The 23,011-nt window shown below is 42.9% G+C and overlaps 1 protein-coding gene across 2 annotated transcripts in view; it reads right to left on the reverse strand.

Moving 5' to 3' along the window:
* Window positions 1-236: 236 nt before the first annotated feature.
* LOC115055522 (regulating synaptic membrane exocytosis protein 1-like) overlaps window positions 237-23,011 on the reverse strand; it is a 55,046-nt gene continuing 32,271 nt past the window's right edge. Inside the window, exons 7-33 of one of the 2 annotated variants that reach the window (XM_029521394.1) lie at window positions 20,130-20,170; window positions 19,352-19,465; window positions 19,166-19,265; window positions 18,619-18,742; window positions 17,482-17,499; window positions 16,229-16,275; window positions 15,594-15,709; window positions 15,379-15,509; window positions 14,553-14,724; window positions 14,309-14,456; window positions 14,067-14,123; window positions 12,051-12,210; window positions 11,542-11,646; window positions 11,117-11,176; window positions 8,858-8,947; window positions 7,663-7,746; window positions 5,788-5,853; window positions 4,046-4,152; window positions 3,692-3,810; window positions 3,099-3,259; window positions 2,802-3,016; window positions 2,390-2,422; window positions 1,533-1,698; window positions 1,118-1,230; window positions 904-1,005; window positions 659-798; window positions 237-455 (exon numbers count right to left, since the gene is read on the reverse strand). In XM_029521394.1, the coding sequence (XP_029377254.1) occupies window positions 237-455; window positions 659-798; window positions 904-1,005; window positions 1,118-1,230; window positions 1,533-1,698; window positions 2,390-2,422; window positions 2,802-3,016; window positions 3,099-3,259; window positions 3,692-3,810; window positions 4,046-4,152; window positions 5,788-5,853; window positions 7,663-7,746; window positions 8,858-8,947; window positions 11,117-11,176; window positions 11,542-11,646; window positions 12,051-12,210; window positions 14,067-14,123; window positions 14,309-14,456; window positions 14,553-14,724; window positions 15,379-15,509; window positions 15,594-15,709; window positions 16,229-16,275; window positions 17,482-17,499; window positions 18,619-18,742; window positions 19,166-19,265; window positions 19,352-19,465; window positions 20,130-20,170 (3,008 nt within the window). The remainder of the gene's footprint in view (window positions 456-658; window positions 799-903; window positions 1,006-1,117; window positions 1,231-1,532; window positions 1,699-2,389; window positions 2,423-2,801; window positions 3,017-3,098; window positions 3,260-3,691; window positions 3,811-4,045; window positions 4,153-5,787; window positions 5,854-7,662; window positions 7,747-8,857; window positions 8,948-11,116; window positions 11,177-11,541; window positions 11,647-12,050; window positions 12,211-14,066; window positions 14,124-14,308; window positions 14,457-14,552; window positions 14,725-15,378; window positions 15,510-15,593; window positions 15,710-16,228; window positions 16,276-17,481; window positions 17,500-18,618; window positions 18,743-19,165; window positions 19,266-19,351; window positions 19,466-20,129; window positions 20,171-23,011) is intronic. The other variant, XM_029521395.1, reaches the window with a different exon arrangement.

The raw sequence follows: 23,011 nt of genomic DNA on the forward strand, positions 1-23,011 counted from the left end.
ACTCCAGCTAAGCTTTGATTGGCTAGTTCTGTCTCTCCCTCTCTCTCTTTCTCTCTCTCATTCCCTGTCCCTCCATCTGGCTTTTCATTGGTTGACCGAGGGGTTGTTGGTGTCGATCCCGGGGCAGGCCTTTCTCCTTCCCTCTGCTCAGCTGAGGTCCAGTAGCTGTGGTCCATTACTTTGTCATTTAAGGAATTTTAGGGAGGGGGGAGGGGTTTGCGGTCGCCATCCGGTCACTAGGACCGAACGCCTGGCGGCGGTCCTGAGCTGTCCAATGACGTCTGAGATGCCAGTCGCGTGAGTGGAGCTAATGTAGGGTCCACCAATGAGGATGGTGGGAACAGTTTGTACCAGCCAATCACTGTACTTGAGAGGTCCAGGTCTTCCAATAGGATCTGTGCTACACCCATAAAACATTTGTGGTCCAGTCGTCCGTAGTCGCCCCACACGATCACCTGGAGGAGGAAACGGGACAGTCAGCCGACGGTGACGATGGAGAAACAGAAACCTTTAACGGTCTTTATGGAGACCAACTCTGACAACTCTTCAGTCCATTTATATCAAGTCACAAAGAGACTGTGGTCCTCCGCACAATCTCTGTTTGAGATTAGAGTGTCAGGTATGCACACTTCACATCCACAGACACACACAGTGTTACCTGAAGCACCTTGCCCTGTGGACTCTCCTCAAACAGCAGGTGCTGCTGGTACAGCGGCTCCAGAGTCTTTCGTGCAATCTTGGTTTTCTTTTTGGCTTTACAAGTTCCGTTGTCCAGCAGGTACACCTTGACGTAGGGGGCTGGGGTCGGAAAGATATGAAGGGATGTGTGGGGGGGGGAGTGAACCTGAGTGAGTTCAGCTCCAATTAGGCAGAATTTTCATGTCAGTGTGTTCTACTACCTACCTGGGAGGGATTTGGAGCCTGGTTTGGGGGTAAGGCCTCGTGCCCTGATCACCTCCACCTCCAGCTGGCCTTTCTTATCCATCAAACCAATCTGGACATCACCTGTACAAAACGGAGACAACGCAAATTCACAAAAAAGATTAGAAACAGGACACAGTGACAGAGCTGTCATTTTAGTTCTTTCTGTGTACGGATAAAGAAAAAGTGAAGTCACCCATGGCAGGCGTTGCCAACGTTTGCCGGCCCACCAGCTGACCAGGTCCCAGACCATCCAGGAAGTCACTGAACTGACTGTCTGCACCCAAACGCATCCCTGAGAAGATCAGACTGAAACACAGAAACACTTATTTTTTTCCATGAAAGCCATTTTATCAAACAGGAAGGAGTTAACAAAAAACACTAACTCAGTTGGATTATGGGAAATGTAGGATTCTGTGGCATTTGAAAAATATGAAACTGTGAAACTTTGAATATCTCTCACGAAGATAAGTGATTATGTGCACGATTTAATCAACTTAAAGTTTCATAAGTTTCATTCGGCTGCTCAGTTTAACAGCAGCTGATGCTGATTAAAGTCTCAGAGAAGACAACATCAATCTGTAGTTGGCGTTTTCTTTGTGTGCACATACTTCCCCTCAGAGCTGTAACTGTTCATGCTGCCATCCGTGGACTCTCTGCTGGCCTGTCGGTTCATGGCCGACCCTCCCCGCGGATACTCCACCGCCATGCCCGTCTCCACGCTCCTCTGGATGCTGCTGCTGCCGCCTTTACCCGCCTTCTTACCCGCCAACGTCTCTGTGGACACAGAAATCAGCCGTTTGGTCTGGGACATCCAAAGCTGGACTGTCATCAGTTATCAGGCGGAATTTGAAATCAAAGACTAGGTTACAGCTTTTAAGAAGACTCGAGGCCGTCCCATGCAGACTAATCTCAGAATGACCTCACCAGCCTCTTCAAACATCTGAGCAAACACCCGCAACTTCAGGTTTCTAGGAACTTAAATCACTTTGAGGTGGTAATTAGTGATTTCAGGAGGTGAGGAAGAACATCGATTAGTCGAACTGTCAGAAATTTAACGTGCGGAGAAAACAAAGGCGTAGCTCAGCTCTGCAGAAGAGCCGGCTGTTTTCAGTCTGTGCAGAAGATACAGCCGAGCTTCCTCTAGAACTGAACCCGCCGTTAAACATGGAGGTGATGGAAGGGGGCGGAGTCAGGAAGATGCTGCTCTACTCTGTCTGAATCTGTCTGAAGAGTGTTGATTAAATAACTTATTCTATATAAATGTACTATAGAATAAGTTATTTCATAAAACCCTTCTGAGAATTCACATCTAACATATGACATTGTGTACATCATGTACGACATCATCATATTTGACGCTGTTTATGATTATTGTGCATCTCTTTTCTTCTGACAATCAGCTCATTAATTAATGTTTCCTAAAATTTACTTTTTGTTCAAACTGTCTGTCTGACTATCGGTTTACCTTTCTGTCTGTCCACCGCCTTACCCGCCGCTTCTGAAATAACACACAACAACAATAAAGCCCATAAACAACAACATCAGAGGTACAACAGTAACACTGTGAGTGTGTAGCTGTGTTTGTAACTTTATTATCTGAGCTGAAGTGTCTCTGTACAGTATGTGTGTGGATGAGTGACGTCTAATATTGAAGATTTCTGCTGAGCTTTGTGGAAAGGAGACACTGCACCACCAAACAATACAACATACACGACAGTAAGACAAGAACCAAAGTCAGTAAAGTGGCGTCACAGGCAGCTGGGTTTGGCTCTGAGAACAGATAACAGATCATTTATACTGGTCTGGACGTTTGTGTGTCTGCCTAATAGTTTGTGTTGTGTGTTTCTGTGGCGATGGCGCTCAGTCGGCTCTCTGACCTGTCTGGCTGAGTTGTGAGGTGCTCCGGCTGCGTCTGGATGGTAGTATGGCGACAACACGTTGGCTGAAGCTCGAGCGCCGCTTCTTGATGCCACTTCCGAGGCTCCCGAGCGCCGTGTCTGATTGGCTGCCGTCAGCGTGCTCCATGCCGTAGATCTCACCGCTCACGCTGGTACTCATCATCATGTGACGGCCGGTTGCACGTATGGCCCGGCTGATCAGAGGCGGTTTAGAAAATCAGTCTCATGATGTGCGGGCCGCACACGAGCGTGAAATAGGTGCATGTGCGTTTGTACCTGAAGCGTCCTCGGGGTCTCTCTGACTGGATGGACATGTAGCTGGTGCTACTGATGCGAGAGGCACTGCTGGTTCGAGAGATGGCTGACACATCGCTGACATCACTGTCTGAGGACTTGTGGGAAACATTTTCACTGCTCCTCCTCTGATCCTTGTAGAGCTGCAAGAAAAAACAAACACCAAGTAGATGAATCAATTAATCATCAAACAAAAGTGTTTTAGTCCTGTTAAGAAAATCTGAACTTTAGAGCATTATTGCTCCTCAATGTTTTTTTCTACTTAAACTAGAGAAGAAGAAGTTGGTGTGAGTTTATTGTGTTGACAGAATAAAGACAGTCCGATATTTGGAGCTGATTTTTCTTCATTAATGAGCAGAATTCCTGATCAGATAAAGACAGAAACGACCCAAACACATGAGAGGAACATTTCTTTGGAAGAGAAGGAGACATTCAGAGTCAGAGATATGTGGAGTGTTCCTGAGAGGAAGCATGTTGATCCTTTCTGGCTGAAACTCTTTATTTTCCTGATGACTTTGTTTTTAAAGGAACAGTTAATATAAACTAAAAAAATTAAATAATAAATCACGTCCTACCTCCCGTTTGTTCTTCAGCACCCGGTCCAGGTCCTGTTGGCTGGAGGTGGTGGCAGCTGACACCCGGTTGGAGTGAACCCTCATCTGGAGCTGACGGACACACTCCTCTGCTACCAGGGCTTATGATAAAAGAAAGAGTCCCCGTGGTCATGTATCTACTCAGGTTTTAACCTCATATCAGGCTCTGCAGAGTTTATCACTACTGTGGCTGAGAAGTCCAGGCTTCTGAAACTGTATCACATCAGAACACCTTGAATGATCTTTGTCACGCTGGCTCATCACGGTGGATGCTTGTTTTTATTAGCTATCTCTTTCCCAGGCTGCAGAGAGCAGAAGCACAGACACACACCGTACCTTGTTCTACAGTGCTGCTCTTGGGGGGAAGCCGCGGGAGCTGCCTCACTCTGCGCGCTGAGGAGGACGTCACTGAGGAAAGAGATGCACCACCTTGGAGGTGGTCCCTAACACAAAATAACATGAAAGTGAAGCAGACAGAGAAGAACACAAGCAGTGGGACGGAGGGTTGAAGAGGAGAGAGGGAAGGAGAACAAACAGAAAACAACGATGAAGAGAATGGGAATAGGAAGGAGAGAAAACGGCATTAAGAGTCAATATGGCTGAAGTTCAGGGGGCGCCACGCAGCGGCGCGCTCGTCCAACTCACGCCGTTTTATTTTAACATTCCAAAGTTCATCAGTTAATCTGAAGACACAAAAAGCGAGCAGTTAAGCAGCGGAACCTGCTGCTGTTTAACATTTCATCAGTGAAGACGAGTGAAGTCAAAAATAAAGCTGCAGAAAAAACAAACAGAATGTAGAAAAGTATCCAAAACAATATTTAATATCAGAGGCAACAACGTGTTGACAAAGAGCAGCTGGTTCAGGGTTTGGTAGTCAGGAACCCCGGGGCCAAAAACGAACAAGCAAACAAAAACAGCAAAATCAGATTTAGAGGAAGAAGTTTAGAGCACCAGTTAACATCCATCCACTCTGATTCTGTATCTGTAGAAACTATTCAGCCATAACATTATGACCACCTGTCTGATGTCCTGCTCACCTGAGAGACCCCACCCACTGACAGGTATCCATGGTAACCAGGTAGTGGTGATAATGTTATGGCTGATTGGCGGACGTCACGAACAGTGACAAAGCCTGAAAATATCCAATTTACAGTCAGTTAATTCCACTGAGTGCTAACAAGACGGACTAATCTACAAACTGCAACGTCTTTATCCCCTTCAACACAAAACAGGCAAAAATCTTAACACAACACTCAAATAACACTGATAAACAACAACCAACAACACGTGACCGCACAACTACAAACTACAAACACAAACACACAACGTGGTCACAGCAGCTGCCTGTGTCTGAGGGACCCGGGGGGGCATCACTCAGGGGCCCTCACTGAGGGCCTTCTTTCCTCTGGAGCCCCGTCATATGGAGGTGGGAGTGATTCTGGTTCATACACACATATCCAGTCACATCCAGTCACGTGAAGTTTCATACAAACCCGAAGCAACAAAATGTGAGCAGACGCATGCAAGAAGAAGAGAAGGAAGATGGGGGGTTGGAAAAATGGAGGAGGAAGGAAAAAGCAGAATAAACTGAATAAACAAATATCATACATGTTTTATAATTGAGTTTCTGCAGTGTCCACCAAAGGTGCTGATATTTAGTGTTGATGATAAGAACAAATAATCATCTAGATGTAGTTTTACATCCTTCCTGATACAGAACGTCGGCCACATGGAGGTCCACCTTTAAACCGTAGGAGCCTTAAACATCAACCTTTAGGCTGTATGGCCCTTTACAGCCAATGAAAAATATCTGAACATCAAACTGTTTCTTTTAAAGAATTAGATCTTACACATTTGGCAAAACAAATTTAGGAGAAAAGGTTGAATCTTTTTTCCAAACTATGACTGAATTTATTTTACTAAGAACTAAATTCTTCTGCTAATTCATACAGTTTGTGGTTTGTGTAATAGAAAAAAGAGACGGCTTCGTCCAAACTGAGGAGCTTTCCAGCTCTCCCTGTCAGCGAGCCGGTCCGCCCCCATGTGACATGAGCTACGCCTACAGAAAAACGCCTTACCTGCCACCGTCAGACAGCTTCCTGTCAAGAGTCTGACTCTCTGATGTGTCCGGGGTCCGAGGCGTTCTGGAGGATGGTGAATGGGCAAAGAGAGCAATACAAATCAGAAGAAAAAAAAAAGATTGATGGGCGGATGAGAGGATGGAAGAGAGGATGATGGGAGAATAAATCATTTAGATTTAGAAGAATCTGACTCTGTCGGGCTGTCAGGGGCCTTATAAGTTTATGATCTGGAAAACAGGGAATGGGAGGCAGGATGTGATGCATGGCATGATGGTGATATGAATAAGGGGTGTCAGATAGTCATGCTTCATCTGAGCGGGCCTGTGTGTGTGTGTCTGTGTGTGTGTGAGCACAAGTGTCTGTACCTCTTCTTTGTACTGAGGTGAATTAAGGTCTCTTGGGTGGGAAGTATCATCCATATTCTCCATTCACCGACATGAGGATGACAAAAATGACACATACACGCACACACATAGTCACACTTATGACAGGAATTTCTTGGTCGCTGCTCAGTGCGGAGCCTCGAGGTGAGCGCACACAAGCCGCAGAAACAAAGTTGCCCCCAACGAAAGGTGGACTTGGAAAAACCGCAGGAAGCAAACGCAACGGCATTTCACACCAAAACACCAAAAGAGCAAAAACTGGAGACCACAAAGGAAGGAGGAAGAAAGGCAACAAGACGAAGCTGCTACAACAACAACACCAACCAGAATCGGTCTGTGGCTGAAAGTCTTCCAAACTAAACACAAAATAAAAGCCACACAAAGAACCGGCTACACAATGAGAGTGACAAAGTGGGAAACAAAGTAGAACTTGTCCACATCGGTTCCACTTTATTCCAGCCACTCTCACTGTGTCCAGGTCCGTCAGTCAACAGCAGGGAGCTAAACTGCAGAAAGTTATGATTCTATCTTGTATTTAATGCAAAGTGAAGCGAAATGCTGCCGTGGCCAAAAGAACAGCCACGGCTTCCAGGAACAAAACAAGTTAAAGCAACATTTTGGGAAAAACTCTTTGGATGATACCAGCCAGCGAACCTGGCTCTGTGTTAACTGACAAATATGGCCTCCCATCAGATCCGATGTGTTTTCACCTCCCGCTTTAATAAGACAGGCTTTATAAATCTTTATAGACTCACAGAGCACTTTATTGGGAACACTGTACTAATACAAATGAGCAGCTCTTCCTGTAAAAGAGCTCCAGTCTGAGACTTTGTCTTTGTGACACTGAGACTGAGGGACTCCGACCAGGACTGACTGGATTTACACCATTGGGCCGCAGCAACTGGGTCCATGGACTCATGTTGTTCACACCAAATGCATTAGCCCAGACTGAGTGTTTGTGGTTTCCTGAGGAGTCGTACCAGCATCCCAGGAGATCCTGAGACCCAGAAACACTCCAACCAACCTGGCTGATCGCAGCGATCATGTCACAGTCGGTAAATAACCGGAGTGCCTTTTGAGAGCGTTTCACTGACTGATACTGAAGCCTTTTTCCCAAGTTGTTGAACATTTGCTGAGCGTGTGATGTGATACAAGATAAAGTCACAGACTACTTTTATCAGGGTAGAGCTGGAAAGGTATAGGTTGCAAGCTCACTACCAGCTACTCACAAAAAAATCAGCACTCTGGAAAAAGATCGGTGTTAGCTGCAAATACAAGGTAGAGCTTGACATCTGCCCGGACCCAATGAGACCCAACTGAAGCCATCAGGTGGGATGAGTAATGAGTGATGAGTAAAAAGGGAACTTGGGAATCTCTCTCCTCCTAATTCAGTAAAGCGACTGGAGGATTTTACAGTAATGGCAGCAGATTTTAAGGCTCCTGTCAAGCTCTAGAAGGAGAAAGCAGTTGGGGGTCTACAAAAGGATACCTGTCATCTTCAGGGGAAGCATGTTGGATAAGAATCCTGGGACTTGCCGGGCGTCTCCGGGGCAGGGAATGTGACAAAGATTGTCTATGTGTACACATACAAAATATATCACCCATATGACCAAATCAGCAAGCCATCATAAAACCTCTAAAGCCATGCTACTCCACTATTAGGCATGCAGTGAGTGAAATGCTGCCTGCCAATGGGCGGGGCTATTTTTGACCAGTGGTGGTGGGGGGGGGCAGTGAAACGAGCTGTAACACTGACATATTATCAACTGTCCAGTTCCTCATCTAACACACAAAAACTGGACTCCAACTGTGGGAGATAAATATTGGGGTTAACTGGACAAACACACGTTTGGTCCAGAATTCTTTAGTTTAAGTCTGACAATAACCAATCAGTAACTGCTTCATGAAGGACATTACATCACCAAAATACAATCTGCCGTTCGCTCCGTTTTGGTCTTCACCAAACCCTGAGGGAAACGTCTGGGTGGGAATCTTCCAAAATTTTCTTGTTCTTGGTCATAATTATAGTTTTGTTGCCAGAACACATTTCTGCACATTTGTACCTGAACTAACGTTAAATAAAATGACACACAACAAATTAAATCAGGTTCAAGATTAGAAACAGCATCCGAACGCCCTTCAGTCCCTAATTAGCGTGGTCCTTCCCGTTCTGATTTCCTTAGCGTGTTAATTTAGATAAAATCAAAAGGTTTTTTAGTTTATGGGCATTAAACTGAGGATAAAATTCTCGTGTCTTTATAGTTCACGTCTGTGACACTGAGTTGGTTCTTACATGCTGCCAGTTAGCTCAGTTATCATATTAAGACGGACTGCAGCACAGTCCCGTTGGTCTCTGACATTTTAATCAAAATAATCCCTGTAATGTTTATACTAATGGACACATTTAATATATCCATCAATACTTGAGATGTTATTACATTTTGAAATATTGAAAAATCGTTACACTTTCACATACAAATTGAGGATCGTGGCAAAGCAGAAGAACTGCGAGGTGGAGCAGCAAATTGGAGGAGTGTAAAGCGGGGGAGTGGGTGGGGTGGGGGGGTGAGGAGGGGGAAGCTTAGTTATCAGCCCGTGTAGGAACATTCAGAGAACGAAACCTACAAAGACCAGGGAAGGTAGAGAACAGGAGGACTACGGGAGGACTAGGCAGAGGCTGGTACCTTTCAGTCTCTGGTGAGGGGGCATGATTGTCTGGAGTCAGACAGTTGGCGCTAGAACTCCTAACCCTGTCCAGAGAAGGCTGGAGATCACTAGAGGCCCCACAGCACAACATGCCATCCAATGGAGGAAGAGAAGGCAGAAACAAACAACGAGAAACACAATGGAAAGACAGAAAAATACATTTTTAAAGAAAGTCTGCTTAGATCCCCAAAACTGTAACGCTAGTCTGAGACCTGATGGGCTGGAGTTACAAAGGAGATGCGTCATGGCTGTCACGGAGATGGAGCACTCTCTGCACTTGTCTCCCAACACTCACATGTTTAATCACCAGTAATTATCTGTACACACGTCTGTGTGTGTGTGTGTGTCTTACCTAACTGTCACCTCATCTGTGAACATCACAACACGGTGTGTGATGGAGCGGCATGTTGCCATGACTACTTGTGATCCCGGGACAGAGCTCGTCTTTCGACGTGCAGGTGGCATGCAGCTAGTCGCACAATTATGATGAAAAGAAAACAACAACAACAAGCACAACAGCATGCGTTTGTATATAAAACCAAAATGAAATAAAGCTGCAGCAGGAAATACTCACATCAGTCTCCATCTATACTAAGGTGTGCTACTCTGCAGATATTCTAGCTCTAATAATAAAACTTTCCATACATTCCTCAATACATCTCAAACAAAGATTGGTCCAACTTGGACAGAGACTTTTACTATCTGAAGACCTTAAATTAAATTAAATTAAATTAAATGAACTTTTTAGTCTCAGCTAGCTTCTTCTTGACTTGCTCATGTTGAGCTTTAGCATTTTGTTGGTAAATCCTGTCCAGTTAAAACATTAAATTAGAAGAAATGATCAGAGATTGTTTTTCTTCATGTTGGTAAAAAAAAAAAAAGTCCCAGCTTTAAAGCTGAACCTTTCATTGTTAGAATATTTCCACACTTCATTTCAAATGACTGAACCTTCATGTGTGGACTTACCCATTCATGTGTGTGTTACTGTTGAACAAAAGTGGCATCTTAGGTGGCAGAGTGTTACTGTGCCTCCTGATGTTAGCATGCACGCAGCAAACAGAAGCAGGGAAATGGGTGGAATTAAAATAAATTAAATTAAATAAAAAAAGGTCTTTGGGGGTGTGGGAGCATTTGGATGGAACAAAAGAAGAAGGGGCCACTTACCCAGTAATTCAATTTTATACTGTGTAGTTATTATTTGGCTTAAACGTCCTTTTTTTGTGAAGTGCTCGTTTCCATTAGAAGATATATGTGTGGTTTAAGGAACCAAAAACCATCTCCGTGTAGTTTTACATCTCCGCTTTTCATGGAGCGCGATTTAGTTTGGGTCATCACATGATTTAATTTCTCTTTGTATTTATTGTCCCACCAAAATGGAACAAGTTTCATGTTTCGGTTATTCCTCCAAAACAGCTGTACTGTCGTTCCTAAATATCAATAACTATATTTTCTTTCAAAATTGCTGGGTAAGCTTCAGGTTTTTGCAGCGTGAGCAGAAATGCCGCACCACATGACAGGTATACAAGCATCTCAGCTGATGCTTAAATACACCGTCGTCCTTTTAAAAAACGTCTGTGTGTGGGTGTTTCTCCCACAGAGCTGCGGCTGAATGAGGAGAAGGTTTTATCTGCCTCTAATGACACACACAGATGTGCTCTCAGGAGTGTCGTTTACCTGTCAGCCAAAGGACCAAGTGGAGACCACTACAGTCCATGTAATAAACAAATGTGAATTCTGTCAGGATACGGGAGCAGAGTGCAGAGAGAAGACGTCTCAGCCAGTTTAATTAGGAGACAACTTTGGGTTTTTTCTATCTTGCCCTCTTGTTTGTAGAATAACAGACTGGTGAGCACGGTCCTGTACTGTCCTCTGGTGGACAAGAGGGAGTAGTACAACGGGCGTTTACAATATTCAGAATGCAGGAAGTGTGTTTCAATTTACCTGAAATCATTGCTGGAATTGCTTGACTTTGAGTGAACTATCTCTGAAGAACAAATATAAACCAAAACATACACAAGGACTGACTGTGTAATCTTTCATGGCTGAAAATTTCCCCTGACAATGAGTCATTTTCTCTTCAGCTGTTTAAAGATTACCAAGTCGTCCAAGTTCAGTCAAATAATCAGTCAAAATGAGCCGGAGCTCAACCGTTAAAGTTAAACAGAAAACTACAGCTGATCTAGAAACCAAAATCCAGAACGAAAATGCAAAGAAGACGTGATGATTGGCTGCTTTACCTGGTGTGGAGGCACTCAGCACTTTTGCCTCGCATTGACTGGTGGATCATGATGATCTCACTGTCGTTACCATGGGGATGGATGACACATGAGGAAATTAACAACAGCCAAAAAACCAGAAGAGCAGAGGGAGAAGAGGGTGAATAGGAAAGAGGTTGTCGCTGATCGTTATACACACACACACGCGCACAAACAAACTAAACGCCGCTAAAGATTTTTGCAACCAAAGCCTTTTTTTTCTAAACGTGGCCCTAAAAATCACTTTCACGATCAATGCACCAAAATCTAGGCCCAAAGAAAACTGAAATCTGGAGAAAGCAATGGAAAACAACCTGTTTGATATAATAAAGTTTAGTTAGCGTCACAGCCATCATTCACACTAAATGACATTGATTCTAATTACACATCACATCGGAGACACACACCTGTCATCCAGGTACTCTTCCTCATGGTGGCGACCTCGGGCAGCGTCGTAGTAGCGGGTTGGAGAACGAGAACGACGAGAATGAGGAAGCTCATCATCCAAACTCCTGAAAGGAAGGAAGGAAGAGGTGAGGTTTGTCTTGGCGAGGCTCCTTTGGCTCAGCCGGTAAAAGCAGAGCTGGCAGGACTGAGCGTTCTGCATCACACCGTTCCACCAGCCATGATGCCTGAACCTCTTCAAAGTGACCAATACTTTCTCCTCAGGTCGTCATCAAAGATCAAAACCAGCAGGTATACCCGTTACAAAAGCCAGGTGAGTTTTCCTTTCTTGGACACACACACAGATTCATCGGTCGACAGTTTAATATCAGAAATGATCAGCTGACGTTAATTATCTCGTATTATCTCGTAAATATGACTATGAAAAGTCAAATTATGGTCACCCCTGTATGGGATCAGCAGGTCACATTTACATATTCACATTATGGAATGTCTCATTTGGACCTCCCACCTCTGAGCGGGAACGTTGGGTGGCCGTGACCGGATGCGCTCTTCGCGGTGTGGGGAGACAGAGCGGGATCGTCCGTGATGGGCAGGCGTCCTCTGCTGGTCTGGCACCTCCAGCGTAGACGTGGACTCCCGTTGCCTCTCCCTGCCACGTCCATCTGCTGCTTGGTGGGAGGGGCCATGCACACACAGACTCGTTAGAAAAGGTGAATGAGTGCAGATAAAAAGACAGTCTAAGGTGGTTCAGAAAAGTATCCTTAAATCTGAACAACACAGATCTAAACTTTTCCCTGTCAGGCTCCAGGCTTTTATTCCAGTTAGTTTAAGTGGCATCAGGAAAATGTGCAGTCAGCCATCAGGCGGCAAAGACTCAATCCATGTGTCTGAAGACAGACCTGGGTGGCATCTGATTTTTGTACACACAAATAAAAACTTATTTTAAATTGCAAATCAACACAACAAACCCCATTCATTGTAAATCATTGTTGTTGTTGTATATAGTATGTTGTTTTTTATAATCTGTCAAGGATCAAAAACAGCCAGCAAAAGTAATAAACATTGTGTGAAGACTCATATTTCAATTCAACATTAATTAATTAATTAGGGCAGAAAATGTATTCTGCACAGTTAATAAACTTTGCATGTGTCATCAGAAAGTTTAGCACTCTGCATGCTAACATGTTAGCTACCTGTCTTTGATACCACGAGAAAAAAAACTATTTAACTACAACGGAACAATCTGTTAATCGTTGGTGCTGCATTTTTAAAAACAGAAAAATCTCTAAAGATTCAAAAATATAAAAATAGAGGCTACTCAGCCTTGAAGGGGTCTGTGTGAGCCTTTATTGTGATACCAAGGACGTTGGCTTCATTTCCCGCTCAGTGTGGACCTTTAACTTCACTTTAGAAAGTCACAGTCAGGTTTCTATTTTATTCACACGTGTAAACTATCATCTTCTCATCCCTCCTGTCTCACTTTTAAACTGCTGAGATTTTTGATGAATACAGATTCAGAATATTCCGTATGCTTGATTTCCACTAAGTGAATGCCATAAAAGAAATTTGTTTTCATGCCAGCGTACAAAGTGTTCATAATATCCAGTACAAAGCATTCTGTCACTTATATTTTAACATATATACATATTATATTTTTCACTTTAATATTGTTGGAATAAAAGATATTCAATGTGAAACTGCATTTAAACCATGAAAACTGATACTTAACCACTGACATGAGTAATAATTTTTTGTCCCATATTTGAACGTAAGATAATTAAGTCAGATTAAAGTTTCTCATTGGAGGAATGTATAATCCGATTCTTGTACTAGCCCAGATATGTTGATAAATCTACACTTACCACAGTCAAACCTTGACATACAAGCACAAAGACACACAAATAACAGACTTTCAGTTTCTAGATTTAAACGGATGAGCACAGAAAGAACAAACTGAATGTTTCACACAAGCCGGCCCTTTACCTCTGACTCGTATTAATATCTTTCACAAAATTTAAATGTCTGGCTGAAGCACGGAGCTGTCGGGGCTTCAACCTCAACGCCCCCCGACTTTGATTCATTTGCTGTCCGTTTCTGTTTCAGCTCACATGAAAGAACATGCAGGTTCTGTTGCAAATGTTGGTCATATGTTAATACAATAGCAGTAGTCATTAATAAAAGTTTTCACATCATCATCATGGTCAGAATAATTTTAACTAAAAGATAAATGTTTAAACATGTATAGAAATGTTGATGTTTGTTGACAGTTTTTTCTGTTTCAGTGATTAGTTTAGTGTTTAATTAATTACACTTAATGGATAATGTAATGGTGACCAGATGAACTGATCCAGAGATCGAAAATCTGCCATGTCACAAGTGTATTAACAACATTTTAAAAAGCAATAACTCAAAACTCAAATCAAACACATTCACTTCATAATTTTGCTGCTAATTAAGGCAGAAACTCGTTCCAGCGAAGCACCACAAACAAAAACACAAGCTCTGGGACACACTCCCCACCCACCTTTAGACACTACTGCTGTGCCCTCATCAAACTCAGGCTCTGTTACACGCTGAGAACCTAAACAGTCACAGACACACACAGATACACACGTGTATGTATGACGCACACACATGTATTTGCATGTATGCATCCAGGCACAAAGACAGAGTTAAAAAGAGACGTTTACATACGTGCTGCACATTTGTACTCGTACAGTGGAGCATGCAAGAGCGTTTACAGAAATAAAACACTCTGACACTTACGCTGCAGCTTCTTGCCGGGGGTGTCTGTGGTCCGACGGGGCAAGTATGGGGAGGGACGGGGCAGCGGGATGGATGAGACATCGTGGGTTTGGAGTGGATACCAGTGAGGCTTTTCGTCCAGTAAGGCAGTCTCCAGCTCGATCAGGATCTGTTCACACAGTAAAGGGACATTTACAGCATTAGAACGGTGTTCCTAATAAAGGTCTTGGCCAACGTACAGGATGTGTGTGTCTGTGTGCGGTACCTCCCCCATGAAGGTGCTGTCCTCCTCTGGTGACCTGGGCTGGTCCCACACCGTCAGCTCCAGCATGTGGTTGCGGAAATCCCTGCGATGGACGTGAGTGTAGACGAAGGTCTGGTTCCACTTGGGCTCGCAGGTCTTCTTCACTGCTTTTGTCCTTCGTTTACTCTTGTCGCTGCATAAAACAACAGAAAGCACTCAGTCAGCCAAGTGCCACTTTTACTGTCTGTCCCGTGGTTAAAATAAAGAAGCACAACTTTGTAGGAGCTGGATCAGAAGCCTGTGGGAGCCCGAGTCATCTAAATGTGCCCTGTGAGAGCAGGGCTGTATTTACAGGAGACCTGAAGTTACAGCTTTTATATTTAGAGATGCTGCGACCTGCAGTTCCTCAAACGGCCATAAGATGCTGCTTCTCACTAAACTAAATTCAACAATATGCAGATGCTGCTGCAAATGTTGGTAATTTATCAATATAAAAAGCAGTAAATATAATAAGGAATATAGCAGTGATTGTGGTGAGATTCATTTGAATGAAATTACTTTGTCACTGCATTACTGTGGCCAAAAGAATTCACAATTAAGTAGGAAGATTTACAAATATGCTGAGGAAAGTTTAATGTTGTTTTTTGTGTTTTGTTGTCTGTTCTCTGGTAAATAAATTAAGACTCAAATAGGTGGAGAGAGTAATCTTACTTTACTTACAACAGAGCAGAAAAAGAACAATTACACTTAACGGACAGTGAAAAGTGACTGGATGAACAGGTGAAGGATCCAGAGGTCTCACACCTGCCACCATGATTTTATCATCTATGGAGTCCCAGTGAAGTACCTGCGGTCGGGGAGGAAGTACATTTTGACGTAGGGGCTCCTGGGTCGCCCGTCAGACCGGAGCGGGAGCTCCACAGCCTGCAGCACGTTGACTATGAGCTGGTGACCCACTTTGTCGTACCACAGCTTCACCTGAAAGGGAAATACACACATAACAGCTGTGACGCTGCATCTTCTCTTTAACACGCAAACACCGTCAACGGAGTGAAAACTCACGGAGAGCTGGCCCGGCATTAACTGAGGAGCATCTTGGAGCATCCCGGGACTGGAGGGAGATAGGACATTTAGGGACGGTCTCTCCATCTTCTGTGACTCAAAAGAACTGGAACCTGCTATGAAGAATAAAGAAACAAAAAAACATACATACACAGTTTACAAAGAAGAACGTCACTATTATTTCAGCAGTGACAAAAAAAGTCAAGTCAGGAGACGAGTCAAAGAAAAAAGAGCAACGTTTGTAATCTGGTCCAACTCTAATGAGAAAAGTGAGTTCATAGTTACACGTCATGTCACATCACATAAAATGAGCACAAACTATTCCGCAGCTAAACTGTCAGGATGATAAATTACCAAGTTTCTGTCCTACTTTGTGTCCAGTAGGCTTTTTGTTTAGAAACACTGAGGCCAAACAGACTACATGTCTCTGCTGATGTTTTTTCCCAACAGACTCTGGTGAGCTGTGTCCTTAATAAAGGATAAAATATTTTCATGCATCACGTGTGTTAAATTTCTGCATTTGACTGGTATAAAGCCCCACAAATATGAATGCAAATAAACCACACACAAAGAGCCAGAGGGAAATACAGACAGACAGACGTACAGATGTCCAGCATCCTGTAGGAGATACCTACTAGATTCTAACGGAGGGTGGGACGTGTCGGGGATTCTTGGGATATCACTGAAAAAGAAGCAGTAAGGACAGATGTCAGCGCTTCTCTTACCAACATCTCGCTGGATTAAATAATAAAATTAGTGGTGTTCTGGATGCACAGGCCAACATGCATATTAACGTCGCAGCAGTTTGCGAGAAGAAAGAAGCACCATAATTCAAGTTTGTGAGACTGAAATGTTACGTTGTCAAAAAGAAGCAAAAGGGAGGATGTGAATAGAGCCAAGCTTGTTTCAGTTTGTCCCAGACCCTTTTAGGGACCTCACTTAAGCCAATAATCATCTGAAATGGATGAGCACCAATCGTGCCGCTTAGGTCTGTCCACACCACGTGTAAGGATCCCACAGAAAACACCAGAATCCATTTGTACCAGCTTCATGTGATATAAAGAAAGCATGTGAATCTATGTAACTCTTATCAGTGTACTTTCTTAATTTAAAGTTGGATTTTAAAAAGTGGAAAAATTCAGTATTTTAACTTAGCAGCCCCCCCACAGAGATTTTGGAGGGTGTTGGTTTGTTAGCACGTGAGGAGAAATTCATCAGTCGCTCGCATCAATAGTTCAACATCTATAATCAACACTAACACACTTTCTCTCTGAGAGTTGGATGTGTTAAGCACAAAGCTGTAGCCGGGACGTGGCTAGCCTAGCTTAGCATAAACACCAAATAACTGACTGTTCTCAGAAAAAAAGCAAAATGTTGAACTATTTCAACTTTTGCTTTAAACTCCTGATTTTGCAGTGAAGCATTAAACTGATAAGTGTTTCATGGACCCTCGGCTGCCTTGGAGCGCATTCCAAAATAAAAGTGAAATAAAAGAAATTGAGCTCGTTCCATGAATCCCAATGTCCCAAGTTTCAAACCAAGAGATTACAAAAAGAAGAGCAATTTTTATTTCACACTGCTGGATTTCACTTTGGGATCCTCAGACTTTACCAGGAGGAAAAAAGAGGAATCTCAGCCGCAGCTTAAAAGTTTTGCAAAAGCTCGATGGACGTTTCCCGTTGGCCATTTTGCATCTGCTCAAGTCAACTTTCTGTTGAATCTAATTGGAGGAAGACAAATTTCAGCTGCATTCACAAATGTAACATGTGAATCAATTGGCATCCCGACTGAACAGGATTCAGTTGGGCTCTATTATGGAGATGCGAAATGGCACCAGGAAAACCAAAACTGGATTAACGGGTCCTCATAAAATGTTTGGATTACTTACTGATATTTTATACACACCCTTCGCGAGTGTTTGGAGAGAAATTAATACATTCAATGTCTTTTCATCAAAGAGCAAATGAGATTAAAAGCTGCAATACCTTCAGGTCAAAGTGAGTGTTCTATTTTATATATTATAGTAAATGCATCTCTGATGATCTTATCTTTTCAACAAATTAACTCATAACCTGACCAGCATTAATTTGAGTCACAGAACTTTCAGCCGGTGCAGCGCTGCTCAGATAAACAGGAAACTAAAAGACCTCATAATGGATTAATATTTACTTTTTAATGACCTTGTCCGTGTTTGCATTTCATTTTTACCAAACCACAATAAAAATAACAATATCTGCTCTTGAAGCAAGGTAAGATTAATGTAAGTACACTGATAGTACTTATAGTACTTAGAAGTCCTAATAAATAAGAAATAAAAATTATAAACAAACAAACAAACCCACATCACAATTCAGTAAATTCAGTAAATAAAGTCCTAAAATATGACTGTGACCGTAAATACAAATATGAACTCTGAGTTCAGGGAACTCAGTGACGGCCAGCTAAACTAAAAAAACAAAACAAAACAATCAATAAATTACGAGGCAGTAAATCTGCATGAACTGAAGTTCTCTGTTTGGACTGAATGATGAATATCTTCCTTCAACAGCCACACTGAAATATCTGCAGCTTACAGAACACATCCATGGTGTCACTCTATAATCAGGCGTGATGTGGAATTTTCCTTTAAAAATCAGAACAACTGTAGGGAAAGAAATTTAAAAGTATTCTTTAAAAATAGCAGTGTCACTCCACTTTCTACTGCTAACAAATATATTGTATGTGTGACACAACGGCGTTCTGCCTTTTACAGCTGATTTTATTTGGTCAATAATAATTCACCTTAAAGCATCCTACAATAAAACTGTAGTGTTCAGGGCAGCCTCCAGCAGCAGGTAATGTCTGGAGCTTGTTAATATTTTGGAGTCACAATCTTCTGACTTATTTGAGCTCAGCTGATTCATTGCGATGCTCAGCCTGTTTAAATAAGGAGCGAAATCCGCTCCTACATGCGGACTGATTCAAAAGACATATTATCACCGGGCGCACTCTGTGGTGTCGTGAGTGTGTTTCATTCCTGCCTTACCCAATAGGCCTGGATACCACCAGCTCCACTTGAGGCTCGGCTTGAGACTCGAGGATGATGTTGTAAACTTCCTTCATGGTCGCTCCTGGCAGCAGCTTCCCATTCCATTGCAAAACCTCATCCCCTAAAAGCAGACACACATTTGCAGGGCAGTTGTCAGAGGTAATGCTTTTATATCCAGGAGTGGGAGGGTTGGACACGTGTCCAGGTCTTCAGCCAGTGTTCAAAGGATAAATTAAAGTGAGCTGCTGCCATTACTCTACACATTTATGATGAAATATTTCATGTCCAGACAAGAACCAACCGTTATAAAATTATTACAATGCATATATGTGTGATTTCATGGATGCAGACAATATTTATATTAAATCATGAGTGTACACACACTCATTTCCAACAATCATAAAAGTATGTAACGTAGTCAGCTTTACGCTTAAAAGACCTTTTATTGAGCACCATTGTGAAAAAAGATCAATTAGGGTAAACTATAGGAAGCCAATTATAGATGCGACATTAGAAAGCCTCTAAGATTAAAGGCCTCTGTTACCTGCTCTCAGGTGTCCCACCACGTCAGCCAGACTGCCCTTCTTGACTTTAGTGATGAAGGCACCTAATCTCCCTGACTCAGTTACTCTGCCTCCCACCACCTACAGAAAGAGACGTTAGCATCCCGTCCGTCGTTCCACAGGTAGACACAAGTGACTGAAAACTGTAAAATCAGCCCCTCTCTGACCTTTAACCCCAAAAGAGCCCCGGCCTCTTTAGGCATTGCAGCGCTCCTCTTGCTGAGAGTGATTCGTCCAATCAGGTGGTCTCCCTCCTTGGACGGCTGCCAGGTTAGGGGATGCTACGACAGGAGAAGGTGAGAGGTGAGTGATGCTCAGCCTGACATTCAGGACACCTGCACAAATACGGATGGAAATTTAAATAATGGGAAGAATTTTAAAATGTTGGACCAGAAAATCCACAAAAGCCCCAAACCTACTCCAGTTGTTCTCAAAGAATCAGTTTGTGTTGAAGTCTATGGGAAAATGCCCAATCAGGAGAGAGTCCAGAGCACTGCACTGCATTGCAATGCACGTCTGAGTCGCAAGTTAATGCATCATCGGTGCATTTACATCTGAATTCAGTCTCATTAAAACAGGATTACACAGGGTGCAAGGTTGCAACAGCCTGCAGCATTTTCAGAGGGATAAATTAGCTAAAGGTTGATCCCCAACTGATTTAACACAACAGCCACCTAACATTCATTTTATAAACGCCTTTTCACTTGATGCCTTAAACAACTTTTCCCAAGGAAAGTTTTCTAGCACACAAGAAGTCGAATGTTTAATATTTATAGACTATTTTGATTAAATTAAAGAGAACTCTCAAATCCACAAAAGATGCAAGAGGGATACAGGACGTAACGCAAACAGCACTAAAGGCAGTCACACACATTTAAACGCTTCATACGCACAAAAATGTTGACAAACAGACTATTTCCTGTTAGACTTTAAATAGTGACTTACGTGCCACACAGCGGGGTCATGGGGATAGCACTCCCAGTCACCTGCAAGAGAGGAGAGACCGGCTCAGAAACTGGCAAAAACGATGACTTCCTTCATGGTCCCGTCATCCACACACACACTCAAAGTGCATACAGCAGAAAGTGTATACACAGCACATACCAGCCTGAGTCCTCCTATACACAGCTCAGCCAAATTTGGGGACTCTTCAGAAGGTATTTGTTTACAGTGAAGAGGGTTAAGTTTATTGAATATTCAGGCCTGGGCTAGAATTAGAAATTTATCACCGCCGCAGCAGCACTCAGGCTCAGAATAGTCCACCGAGGCAGCCATGATACCAAAGGACAGTTAAGCCTTTAGAAATGCTATAAATCCCTCTCAGATATTTTACAGATTAGATGTTGTGGAATTACTCCAGGGGTAATGCAGTGATGTACGGCTACACAGGGAAACTAAATGATGACCTCATACTGGTGATTATTGTGGAGCAAAAACCAAAAATCTATTAGAGAAGCAGCGAAGCTATAGAACTGTATACATTTTCTTTGATCCCTTATCTATCTGTGTATTTTTTTATACGCACATCAGTACAGAGGGTGGAGTGACAAGATCAATAGAACCATTTATAAACCTGGATGTAGATACAGTGAAGGACGTTAAACCTTCATTCTATCCAAGAAATGTCCCTCCTCTTCTCTGATGAGTTTATGGTCTCATGATGCTCATTTTTTAAATGAAGCTCCATTTAGAGGGAAACAGACCAGGCAGGAGGGGAGGGGTTGGAGGCGGGGCTACTGTGTGACTGACAGACAGAACCAACCAATTAGGTAAACAGCTGGCAAGTGGATTTTGAGTAGAAATATTTTTCCGAATATTCGTAGCTAAGCTGCAAAATGGAACAGATTCTTTTTGCATTGAATCAGCAGGAGCTTGTAGTAAAGACGGTATCAACTGTCCAGAGATTTTTCTCACGTCCTGCTGAATCTTTAAAACATTTGGATTATTATCAATGGTTCAGGCCTATTTATTACTTCAGTCCAAAACAGTCCGCAGGGCAGCATTGAAATGTGTGCAGGACTTCAACGACACTGTTATGACACAGAGTAAAACAGAGCCAAGCGTTCCTAGGAGCCAGGAGGCAATGAGGTTAATGAATTGTGACAACTTATAGTGACATTATGTAATCTTAAAGCAAACGCTCTGACGATAGACAACCGACTTCTCAGTTTCATAACTCAAGCGTGAACATGATTCTGTGTGGTGGGTGGGCCACACGGGTGAGTGTGTGTTCTTGTGTTGTCTGCACATACAAAAACCTGAAATAAAAAATACAGAGGAGAAAAAGTTAAGCAGCAAATGGAAAACTTTACATTTAAAACCAAAAGAGAAGCTGTGGCAGCTTAGACCAGTTTTCCATTAATAAACACATAATGGAAGTAAGTATGTAAGTTATAAAAAGAAATAAAAAGGGTTAAATGTTCAGACAAAAAAGGGGGAGTTGTTGCTCAAAGTCCATACGTGTGTGCTAATTGTGTTTTTTCTTACTGTCCTGCCCTCAGAGGATGCCTTTGTTGTGTGTTTGTGTGTAGTAGGACACTTGTACTGATCATAATAGGATCTACTATACTGTAACTGACTGCATATTTGTGTGTGTGTGTTTTGCTGCGCTGATCGTACGATGATTTACATGCCTGGATGCGTCTCGGCTGCCAGAAACCAAATCTCTGAGCTAACCTGGCTTCAGTCTCAAGCTAAAAAAGGAAGCAGTGTCTCGCTGCCACAGCAGCGTGTTTAAAACCTGGCTCAACAGGACACTCTCATACTAAACCTCCGCTTGATTGATGTCTCAGTGTCTGGTGCTGCCTGAAGCCTCCTCCACGCCGAGTGCTCCATCAGCTCCGTCAGTGACAGTGACGCTGCATTGTGTTTGTTAAGTACCATCAACTTTAAAATGACAGGAAGTGTCTAAAAAGTCAGTAAATGATAACTATTAGGGCTATTTTTACAAAAAGGATTCATCCTATTTTTAATTTGCATTGATATTAATAGAATTTAGGTAACTTTGCTGTCTTGACAAACATCACAGGCCTGTTAGCTGTGACTTTAACCCCAAACTGGATTTAGGCAGGTTCCTTTTCGATCATATTTAAGTTGTTTAGGATGAATTTAAACAGTGTGATGTCATTATTGCTCTGGACATAGATACCATGATGAGTCTTAGCTGTCCGGTTGGAGAACTCAGAAATGTTTATAGCTCACATACGGTGGAGGTCACTCACTAATATGGACCAACATTACTTTAAAACCAGTTAAATGCTGAAATCCTCATACGTTGTTATTTTAAACAGCCTCTTTAATAAATATCAAAACTAAACACTATTTTTCATGATAACCTTGTTACCAGCATTCAGGTCTATGAGGTTATGATAAATTCACACGACATATCTCGTCTCTTCAGTAACTGTAACAGGATTAGACCGGTGGTGAGAAACTGTTACCAACTGCAGAGTTGAAGAACGGCAGGATATTCCTTCAGTACATGGCAGTGAGCCGAGTGCCTGGGAACTGTTAATAGTAAAGTGACTTAACCCAGCTTGGACATGACAAGGTTAGAGTGGAAACAGCAGTGTGTTCTCAGGCTTGGGGACATAGTTGCTGATGTAAGGCCACACAAGGTCAACGCTGGGATCAGCTGGGGTCAAACTGCCCCATTACGGACACACAAACCCACACACAGCGCACGACTGTCCCCCTAAGGGGCCAAGCTGAGAACAATGCAATATGACACAAAGGCAAACATTCAGATGCACACACACTGGTTAATATGCACGCTGGTGTAGCGGCTCACTTTGACAGCCAGACTGCCGGCGATGGCCCGATGCAGC

This window comes from Echeneis naucrates, chromosome 15, assembly GCF_900963305.1.
Source record: "Echeneis naucrates chromosome 15, fEcheNa1.1, whole genome shotgun sequence".
In the NCBI taxonomy this organism is placed as follows: Eukaryota; Metazoa; Chordata; class Actinopteri; order Carangiformes; family Echeneidae; genus Echeneis; species Echeneis naucrates.